Below are 12016 nucleotides of genomic sequence, written 5' to 3'. Positions count from 1 at the left end.
TACAGTCAATTGTCTCCCATAGTCTACAGACTTTAAATTCACTACAGGTTTGAATGTCAGAAAATGACTGTATCAGTGCACAGGCAATCAAAATTGACTGCCTGTTTCCTATCCAGTGCATACTGAGATATTTTTAATATCCTAACTGGTAATTAGCGACAAAAGATAAGGTATGAATGCAATTATTTTGTTTTTTTGGCATGTTGGTCTAGTTGTGGGCAGGACTCCTCAGGTAGACAGAAATATTCCATGAATTGGTTTATTTCTAGCATACTATGAAAAGTACATGTACACAGTTTATTAAAACTGAAAATGGAGTGTGGCCAACTGCAGCGTTACTCTGCCTCTAAAGGTAGCCAACTGTGTTAATACTACGCTGTATATGTGTTTCATGTCTGCATTACTGTATTCACATTTCCATTTTAATTTTGGTTTATGGTCAGCTTGGTTGTTTTTGGATTAATCCATACTACACACACTAAAACTCCAGATACACAAAAAACTATTGGTCAAAGCTTCATCTGAAAGAGGTTTGATGCTTTAAAATGCAAACCTCAATACAGATTCAACAATTACTTTCCATGGTTATATTATTCCAGACTGCTATACACTGACACTGATTAATGCTAGCAGTACCTGCACTAGATATTCTTGTCAGCTTCCTGCTTGTTTTGGTCCTCCAATGTCACTGTAAACTTTCAGACAGATTTAATATGAATCATGGCTGTATCTTGACAACTTTGCAACAGACTTGATTTAATCAGGGTTGTTTCCAAGTGGGTGACGGCTCATTCTTCCCACCAAACATTTGAGGTCAATCTTTGATTTTTTTGGTCAGATCTTCAAAACAATCTCGTAATAGTAATAATGATTTAATAAAAATGCATGTTTTTCATCAATGGTGATCGATAATTTGTCTCAACAGTGTGATTCATATGCTACAGTTTGGCTGCCTGTTGCTCCGTTCTTCCCGGTGGCATTAGCTAGCTGTGCAATTGTGTGGAGGAGGAAGGCCTCATTTATTCCAGATTATGCAACCGTCTTGGGAAATGCTGGCCAAGCGCTGACTGTAGCATAGTGGCAGAGCTTTGCCTCAACAGCAAGCAACACACTGCTTTCCCAGAGCAGAGCAAGCAGAGAGGTTTTCCCCACTCTCTTTTTTCTCTCCCACAGTGGCTGCAATCTCTCCCCACTCAGAGAGTGGGATCTTCTTCAGGAGGAAGAAAAAAAACAACAGCAAAAAAAAAAAAACATTTCACAGGCTGCATCAGGTGAATCAGGAAGAACGTTTAATGTAGCAAGGAAATAGCCTGTTGATCACTGGCCACAAAACTAAACGCGTTTTAATTCAGTAACCGTAAGTTTAAAAAAAAAAAAAAATTCTTCACCTTATGTCAATATGCAGTTTGGTTTACATTCACACCTGCATTTAATCTTCTCAAACATAAATATAATCTTCTGGAATGCTCCCTTGCCTTACTTGCACTTCTCAAAAGCCTTTCAGGAGCTTAGTGCTCATCCCTCCAAAGTCCATCTCTCTTTTCCACTTCATATAATCTTATTTCTTCCTTCGCTGCTGGTTTTTAGCTCTTCTCTCATACCATAAGTTAATCTAATTATTTTTCTAGTTAATGCACATGCACACCAGTATGCAAATGCACAGCACATGATAATATTTTTTAACCTTTATTTCTTTTCCATCAACACCCTGCTAATACCTGGAGGTCGCCAAGTACCACAGCCTCTTGGCCACTGAGCAGCTTGGAGTTAAGAGGTTGCTCAAAGGCACCTCAGTGGTTTTAAAAACAGAGCAGAAAGTGCTGCTTTTTGATCTCTCACCCTGACTAACACTGTCCCACTAAGTTTTGAACTGACATTCCTGTGGATTTACAGTCAGAATTAGTGCAGAAATATATTGATAAAGAAAGAAAACACACACACATACACGTGCTGGCCATGTGAGAGAATACAGCTTATACCAAGCTGCACAGATATACAGACAAGTCCAGCCTGATAAATTCATGTTTTTTCTTGTGACCAGTCTTCAGCACTCTCCTAAATCAGGTGGTATTGTAGAATCAGAGGTAATATTTGAATGTTCTGTTTAAGTAAGCACTTGAAGCACTACTCAGTTCACCTCAGCCAGATGGGCTGGAAACTAAAAGTGGTCCATACATCTTTATATAGTTGCATCAGCCCATTATAGGAAGAGTGGGTGGCATTGTCCATGGCAGACCTGCATTTCACTTCTGTTACTGCCTACAGGGTATTCATACTGAGCCCAATATGACACAGCCAGCTCTTCTTTACCAGTATGCTGGCATTGCCTGCCTTGATGTCACCTCCCCCGCACACAAAACACACTGGCCACTATGTATTAGTAGAAGTTGTAGAGCAGACTGTTGCAAATATTGGATGACACGAGCCTCCTTGGGCAGAAACTCAGTGTGTGTTAGTGCTGTCAGACTAGACTAAGTTGTTATATGATATGAACTCACTGAACTACTGCACCACCTTCATGTCCTCCCTATAGAGTGGAGGCAGGTGTCACTGGCCTGCTGCTATGCTGGAGAATCTGTTACAGGATACATCTCTCAGCACTGAGTACTCAATGCCACATAGAAAAGCAGGACATGAATGTCAAGTCTAAAGACAAAATTTCAATGATTCTTGACTGACCTATTTTTTTTTCCAACAGTGCAGTGAGATTTACACCCAGCTGATATTGAAATCAAAAAATGTTTGGGATGTTGCGAATCAAAAACTTCCCAGGCAAAAAGGATCAATCAAATTGTCAAGTCTTAACGTTTAGCTCCATGCATTGTTTTTTAATGGGGAAAAAAACCATATGCTTTACATTTTTGTTGGCTTTAATGTTAACTGATTCTACTTATTAAAAAAGGTTGACAATAAATGTCAATAAATAAAGCACATGTCAAGATAAGCAATGACATTACATTTAAGCAACAGCGCCCTGAAGTGACCAGATGTATTTGTAGCTCTAAGGACTCAGTGGTAGGTAATTAAAATACAACCCTGTTTTACCTTTGCTTAATAACTGGTAGATGAAGTAAAAACATTTCACTATGTTCTTGGTAGTTTATTTTCTTTCCTGTCTCTCTGGAAAATGACTTATGACAAATTGACTGTACTTGAAATGAATTGGTTGATAGCTGAAGAGACCAATCTGGGTTGAAAGATTAGTCTCTAAGCAGCTGATTATGGGGTAATCAAACCACCTCAAGAGAGTTTATGTAATCAGAATCCTGGGGTGATTGTCGAAAGCAAATGCAGTTCAGGCGGGGCAGACACTACTCTGTGGGAGAAAACAGATGTGCTGTTTCATCTAAATGTGTACTTTGAATTTGGCAGTATTCATGTTGTAGCAATGCATGATTCCTGAATTAGTCAGATTCCAACATATATATATATATATATATATATATATATATATATATATATAGTTATATATGGGATTGACACATCTGTACATAAATTCTGTGAATGAACTCCCTGTAAATGCTAAACATAAAATTTTAGGCTGATTGTTAGTCTTTAAAAAGTTCCATACAGAGGTTCCCGTTATTGTTCTTGTTTACTATAGGAAACATGAGTCATTGTTTAATTGCTTCTGACCTCAGTGTATCAGTGAAACAGCATTTGAACAATATGTTAATGCTAGTAAATGCAGCCCATATAAAACAGTATGTTTCCTCAATTACACTAACACAATGATGACCAAATGACTGTTTGGAAGTAGACTGCATTATACAGAACCGTACATAACAGCATGGCATGTGTACATATGTACGCACATACAGTATCGGTGTGCATTCTTTACTACTATTAGCTTTGATTTTTTTCATTTTGTTCCCTCAACAGCTGGACGATGTCCTCTACTTCAGTGAATTTGAAGAATAGTGAGATAGTGAGTTATTGGGAAATGGTTAAGGAGACAATAGAGAGCTGAGAGTTTAAAATGAGAAAGAGGAACACAGAGGATGTTTCTGTGCTTCTGTGGTTTTTGTGGTCTGCATCATGTCACAGTATATGTTTCTTTTTGCATTTTTTTTTTCTTTTTTGAGATCAGGATCCACCCCAAACAACCTTGAAAATCATATTACAGTTCCTGGGTTTTCAGCAGTAGTTTCCATGACAACTACGCATTTTATTTCTGGCTCCTTTGAAATGGTGTGTGAGATCAGAGATCCCAAATGTTATGTAAGACGATGTGCACTGTTCCAGACTGGGGTTTCCTGCTGCAGAGAACTTAAAGTAATTAATTGCAGGAGAATGGCAGACACACAGGGTTTTGCAACATGGTCTCCCTCTTTTACCTTGTAGCTCTTATTGCATCCTTGTAGGTGGAAGCTAAGAATTGTGCTTTTAATAACACTGTTCATTTTCACACATTTGTTTGCCTGAAAAGCTCTGTCCGTTTGTCTTTTTGTATTTTAGTAAGTCACAAAAACAGAACTCATGATTTGTGAATTTATGTATGACAGAAGGACAGAATGGAAAATAATGTTGCCAGTGTCTCTGACAACAGAAAACTGTGATAAACAGGACTGGAAAATAATGGATTACCTTCAATATCATTACAGGACAAACCTGCAACTGCGGCATTAAGTATATAAGTATAGGCTACGCATGATTACATAATTTGAATATAACCTAAATTGGAAAAGGCTTGAGGCTGACTTTCTCTAGTTAATGTCACAAACATCAGCAGTATTAACTTCAGTAAATATGAAGATGAAAATTGAAGACTGGCATTTCATATAATTATTTTCAAAAACAACACTCCAAAGAGCATGCTTATTTCTGCCTTCTGAATTTTAGAACATTAGCAGTGGTGTATTGCCACCTTCACACCTCAGACACGTACACAGACGCGCACACACACGACCACACGCATATACACACACAGAGCAGTTTGGAGTTAAGAGGTTGCAATTTCTTCTATTGACTCACAGTGTCTCTCTGACTATAATATTAAAACTCCTATGTTGCAAACTGTGTCCTCAAAGCTTTGCTTCTGCACATCTGCTAATTAGAGCCTGAGTAGCATTCACTGAAACTCCCGTCCACAGACTGATAGAGCAAAAGGGTTTAGAAAGTTTGCTGAACATTAAACTCCACATGCAAAAGCTACAATTTTCTCATTCAAAATATTGCATTTTGTGGTCACCACCTAGTGCTGGCATATAGCTAATAACAACTAGTTCATCACCACAGGGCATGAGAAACACTTATCACAGATTCCAAAGGAGTTCATTCAATTTGTCATTAAATCTGGTCTCAGTTGACTGCCTCACAATCTGTGTTGCCAATTTCTCCAGTCTTCAAAATATTCATACCTATGGATCACAGTCTCAGTACAGGTATGCACATTCTCATATCGTGTTTGTTTGTATAAATACTGGCTTTTCCATGGGAAGTGGCTTGCATGTTTCAAAGGTCATTTTTGCATATGCAACAGTAAAAACACCCCTGGTCTCCCAGTACAGAAATATATTAGATGGATTAATGCAAACTTTTAAAGAAGCACCCTAATGATTGCAACTAGTCTAACACAGCTAGTTGGCAAACAGTTATGTTAACTCCTATATCTCACATTTACATGGTGCTTTGCTACCACAAAAATCTTTCTGTGATTATAAGTCATTAATGCTGCCTTGTTTCTAAACTCCAACATAGGAAATATCTGGTTGAAACAGGATATTAGGTAAATTTCATTGACCATTATTTGTGTTGTAATTTGAAGCAGTGTTTCTGTCTTTAGATCTTACTTCATGTAGTCATACTATATTGAGCAACAAGCATTAAATGCCTCTTATTTATTTTGATCATTTTTACTTTTTCAAGTCATTCTTGTTGCTCTCTTAACAATTTATCTAAATAAATATATGCTAATAAAAATACAATTTATCATCCATGCTCATCTGTCTCACCAATATCTTCAGTAGATACCTACTGTCTGGCTCTATTTTCCTTGTAGTATAAGTATCTTTATTGGCCAAGAGAGTAATGAAAACTATTCTACTCTTATGGAAAACAATAAAATCAACTGTTTATTCAAGTAATTGTACCTTAAAGAAGATAATCAGCAATCTATGTTAAATTTTATATTACATAAATTATAAGTACATTCACTTTCACAGAGCTTTAAAACCTCGAAGCTCTTTTGGGCACTGAAGTGGAACAACTTAGCTGAAGGGCTGAGATTTGACACAGAGTGTCATTAAATCCCATTATAAACATTCTGCCTGTAGAAAAGAAGTAATGTCTGATTTCAGAGAGGAATACATCTCTTGAGAAATATATATGTGTATCTATTTTGTGTGTTCATTCCAGGGTCTGTTGTCTTTTTTATAAGTTCGCTTATCATACATTTCTGACTTTAGAGATGTTAGCAACTTGGGTTAACTTCATCTTTCTGTCAGTAGTTATGAATTACAGTACTTTCATGTGTAACGTAACATTGCAATACCTATTCAGTTAACATGATATTTACTTTGCATGGATGTTTATTTGTATTTATTTGTATACAGCTGTGCTGTAAACAGCATAAATTTGTATAGTGAAATATTAACATGCAGCCCATGCACATAAAATGGTTGTCTCTCTGAGGTAAAGAAATTCCTTGTCACTGAGAATACTGTACAAAATGTCACATGGGTTCATTTATTTGTCATGTTCTTGCTTGCAACTGAATTTGGTAATTTCCATGTATAGGGACTTGGACTTGTAGTAACTGCTGAATGTTATTAAGAGCTATTCTCTCTTTGACTCACTTATGTCTTAGATATTCATTGTCTTCTTTTTTTTTTCTTCCTTTTTTTGAAACAGACCAGAAGTTTTCACCTTGGTCCCCGTCTCAAAAGTTCAATGAAGGCAGACGCCTCCCTTCGGCCAGGAACATGAAGGGCTTATCAGGCAGCCGTTCCCAGCACCAGATCCCTTTACCCCATGGCTTGGACTATGACCCCCATGTCCATGACCTCCACAGTCACCATGGCTCTGAATCCCGTCACTCATCCTACCTGCTCAGCCCCACAGAAAGCTGCCCTATGGATTTCCATCATCGCTACTCACCACGCAGCTCCATCCACTCTGACTGCATGATGATGTCCCCTGTCATGATGCCTCCAGCTGCTGCGTCTGACCACATCTCCAGCAGCACGTTCCCTAGAATGCACTACAGCTCCCAATATTATGACTCAGCCACACGGGATGACTGCGCTGCCATCACAGCCTCTGCCACCTCCCCAGCTGTCGCTGCTGCTGCAGCCGCTGCCGCTGCCTCCTCCCACCATGCTGGCACCAAGAGTAACCGCCTTCCTGCTAACTTACTAGACCAGTTTGAGAAACAACTGCCACTTCACCGTGACGGCTTCCACACGTTACAGTACCAACGCACCTCAACAACCACTGAGCAACGCAGCGAGAGTCCTGGCCGCATCAGACACCTTGTTCATTCTGTCCAGAAACTCTTCACCAAATCCCACTCCTTGGAGGGGTCATCCAAGATGAATGGCACAAAAGGGGATATTGTAGGAGGTGGAGGAGGAGGGGGTTATCACCATCATAGTCACCACTCCACCAAACACGGTAGCAAACGGAGCAAGAGCAAAGAACGCAAGCACCGCTCTGGTGGCTGGTGGAGCTCTGATGACAACCTGGATAGTGATAGCACCTATCGCACACCCAGTGTGATGTCACGGCACCACGGAGAACATGTCAGCCACTGCTATCCAGATTCCATGCACAGCCACCACTTTGGAGACCTGTCACTCAAGACCTCTAAGAGTAATAATGATGTCAAATGCTCGGCCTGTGAGAGCATGGCCATGGCGCCTGAGGGCAAATTCATGAAGAGGAGCTCTTGGTCAACACTAACAGTTAGCCAGGCCAAGGAGGCCTACAGGAAGTCATCTCTCAATCTGGAGAAACCCATGATGCACACGGACCTCAAGTCTTCATTGAGGGCATGTCACTACCTGCAGGTGAGTGGTACTTTACTAGAAGAACATTAATGTTTTAAAAGTATTAATATATTGAAAACAACTTTGTGTGAGAAGAGTGGCATAGTGTTAGCTGAAATGTTTAAATAGATGTGCACCTGTGCTTGGCAATAATGTTAAGAGTTTTAATCAGTGGGGACATCACTAAATTAAAGAGTTATTGTAAGTGGTTTATGGGAATTTGATATATTGATATATCAATTGATATTTTGATAATAGTTCTAACTATTAGCTATAATTATATAGTGATTTTATCCCGTTAATTATCAATTAATGAAAACATGACAACAAATAATGAAAGATAAAATCTGTTGTTGAACTGGAACTGGACAGTCTGGAGGCTGTGGCAGAGAGGAGGATGGTGGACAAAATCAATGAGACACCTTGTTCATTCTGTCCAGAAGCTCTTCACCAAATACCATTCACTGGAATTCTTGTCATTATTCAATATCTACTTACTTTAGAAAGGATTAATAATATATATATATATATATATATATATATATATATATATAAAAATAAAAAAAAAAATTTCCCTTCTCACCCCTATGGGTGGTGTGTGTGTCTTCCTCAATCTCGGGTCCTCTACCAGAGGCCTGGGAGTTTGAGGAAGTCTTATGTGTCCACGGCCATAAGACTATAATTCTACCATATACACAATAACACACACGCACAAACAACCTCCTCTCCTTATGCTCATGTATTTGGGCATCCAGCTTTTCTATCCTATTGACACATTAGGATATTCAACTAGTTTAGCCACAGGCACTTGCCTCCAAAACATAGTCAACAGCCAAGTATTTTGCCTGCATTTGATTCTGTTTCTTTTCATTTTTTCCACTTAGTCTATACTCTAATCCAAAATGAATCACATTGAGTGCTCTATTAGAACATTTTTAAATACCTACTTCAAATGGCTTAATGTGAAGGTGATTTAATATCTAAAACTAATAAAAAATTTTTTACAAAAGTGGTGACAGGGAATTCAGTACCTTCCGTTCCATTACCAAGCTTAAATGGCATAGTTAGGAAAAGAGAAGTATCTTTGTGCTTTTGAAGGCTGCTCTTCCCAAAACAACATTCTCTTAAAGTAAGGCCTGAACTCTCCTCTCAAATGATTATGAAATGCTCCTCTGCTGGTAAGAGGAATAAAAAAAGTTAAAGTTATTGGCCATTATTAAACCTTGGTCCAATTCCACCCTGAAGATGATGTATGCCTTCTAATAAGACAGCACTTATCCTGCGTCAGACCTTTCTTCTGCATTGTATGTATGTTAGAGTTTCGCTTATGCATCACAAAGGCACAAAAATGCATATATTTATTGGTCACAATTGAATTTGTATCCAAAAACTGACTAATGCATGTCATCCCCCCTTTTTTTTTTTACTAATGACACTGAACTTCAATGGTGCAGCACTCATACTGTAGCTATTTAACAGGCTCTGTTTGCACTGCTGCCAGTGTTTATGCATGGAGAAGAGGTTGACTCTTTGCCCAGTGACATGCACCTTGATGCTATGTGGAGTGCACAATTACACAAACAGAACAGAAAGCCCCTCTCACTGGCATTTGACAAGGTTACGTGACAGCAGGTAGAGGCCCCGGCAGCTAGTACATAGGCACATTTTGCATTGAGCACATCCATACTCACTGAGCCATATTCACTGGAAAAAGTGTGATTTATTCATTGAGTCATTGTGTGCAACACTGTGCTCATCACCTGATGTGGCTGGGTCCTTTAGGCCTGTGCTCACTTGTGACAATGTCAAAAAGTCTGCACTGGGTGAATTTTTGACATAATCTGGTTTCAAGTGTCGAGTCATACTGTCAAGTCTTTGTGCTACCGTCCTAAATTGCAATTCCTGTAAAAGGAAGATGCTTTTGTGAAACAAAATGACTGACCTACGGTGGGAAAAAACAACAAAACTGAACTAACAAAACTAAAAACTAAATAACCAACATCTTTGAGATCATCATGAAACATTAAGACAGAGAAAAAACAAATAGTACAGCAAAAAGCCTTCCAGCAGAAGAATTCTGTAATAACTTATAATGTATGTTATACACTGTGACAATGTTCCATAGTGATTTTACAAAGTAATATTTAAGTTACTGTTTTTGAAATGCAAATTATCTGATGACTGAATAAATTAATTAAATGCTGAAAGTATTTCTTTCAAATTTTGTTCAACATTTTTAAGCTTGACCTTTACTTGGTATTGACTTATTTTCTAATTGTGTAATAGAAAATGTTTTTTGAAGATTAAGCTAGGTAGACAAAATGAAATCTAAACATAAAAATAAAAAATGGTCTGGCAATGTCCCAAGATCTTAAAGGTTGTTTTGAAGGTGAGAAAAAGCAGTAAATGCAAGCTGTACTGTATGAGGTTTCTGTAGTATTCTATAAATCATATATCTTCAATAAATCATATGTTCATGCCTGTACTTGACTGACTGCTTATTTCAGCTACTATAATAAAGTAGGTGACTAAGCTGTCAAAACTTCAATTTAAAATTTAGTGGACTGTGATTAGTGTAAAAAAAATCATGCATCTTACTATTGCAACACCAAAAACTACTGTAGCTACTACACTGGACAAAACTAAGTGAAACTCATTCACTTACAAAATACAAATTGTTCTGCCAATTCTTACATGGTTTTGTGCTAGACCCTAGTGCTAGTGTTAACATTTGCTACATGGTCTAACAATCAGCATCAGCAGTGAGAAGATGTTTTATCCCAAGGCTACTGTTGTACAAAGTATTTTTCTTGATCAGGGGTAACTATTGATGGTGTGAAACAACTTGCCTGTATAGTTGCCCCAGGGGTAAAGCTAAAGATGTTCTCTTAGGTAGCATCAATGAGTATAGAAATAAAGTAATGTTAATTAGCTACCACAGTGCTTATACGAGCGGCAGCTGTCTCGTTAACCACAGCACCACACAATCATGCTATGCTTAAAGAGGAAAATGATTCCCTCACTTTACTGCTGTTTTTATGCCTAATTTAGCTTGCTGATAATTACTGCATTTTATTCCACTGATGTGGGAGAGGATAAATGTATGCATGTGTGATATTTACGGACAGGTCACAGGGGGAAGACAGAGACTAACAAATTTTTCATTTTATCCTCTACAGTTAGGCAAAGTTGGAAAGTATCCACTTCCCTCTTTTAGGTAATGACACACAAAAAATTAGCAAACTGAATGATCATCACTCATTTTTCTACTCTGTCGTTGCATACTGAACTAGAGTGTTCAGAGCTGAGGCAGTGAGCCATGCTGCACAAAAGAAGTTGATTGGTTTTGGATTCAAAGTAGTTCTAGTAGCATATGGTATAAAGGCTTCAGAAGCCTTTCCATATTGACTACAAAAACATTTGGGGAAAACATTTGAAGAAAATGCACTAGATCAATGATGATGGAAAGCAATGTGTGCTATTATTACCATCTTTAAATCTTTGGACTTTTTCCCCATTTGCCACCTACCATACATGTAAAGAATGTTTATTACTTTCACACTCAGAAGAGTGAGAGGGGGACAGAACACCAACAAGACAGACATTGAGAACATGAGTGACGGAGAAAGGATTACTCTGCCTTTAGGTGAAAAATAAGGGGGGAGCAGCTATCTGCTTTTTGTGAAAACAGTTCAGCAATTGTGGCAGAAAAACAGCCAAGCTATATGACTGGGTAAAGTGAGTCACTGGCAGAGCAGTATTAACAGCCCTGTGCCTGGGGCTGTTGTTTCAAGAGCTAAGTCTGCCCTGTCCGCTGGGACAACTACTACAGCTGAACCACACACTGACAAGAGTGTTGTACTTAATACACCTCTGATCAATATGGTGCCACAGCATGTAGTGTGTGACACACTGCCACTGTAAATCTCAATTTTTGAGTGGAAGAAACCACAGGGTGTCTGGGAGAAGCACTCATTTAGATCCTATGAATAGTTTGATTTGTCATTAACCACAGTGTATCTCAGTTG

The 12016-nt window shown here is 38.4% G+C and overlaps 1 protein-coding gene across 1 annotated transcript in view; it reads left to right on the top strand.

Moving 5' to 3' along the window:
* The window catches only part of LOC113137648 (disks large-associated protein 2-like), a 73229-nt gene that overhangs the window by 28728 nt on the left and 32485 nt on the right, over positions 1 to 12016 (top strand). The window contains exon 3 of the mRNA XM_026319464.1: positions 6853 to 8009. Coding sequence (XP_026175249.1) covers positions 6853 to 8009 — 1157 coding nt within the window. The remainder of the gene's footprint in view (positions 1 to 6852; positions 8010 to 12016) is intronic.

The sequence above is a fragment of the Mastacembelus armatus genome, chromosome 24 (assembly GCF_900324485.2).
Source record: "Mastacembelus armatus chromosome 24, fMasArm1.2, whole genome shotgun sequence".
In the NCBI taxonomy this organism is placed as follows: domain Eukaryota; kingdom Metazoa; phylum Chordata; class Actinopteri; order Synbranchiformes; family Mastacembelidae; genus Mastacembelus; species Mastacembelus armatus.
The sequence above is the reverse complement of the archived record's forward strand: the minus strand, read 5'-3'. Positions and strand labels throughout refer to the sequence as shown.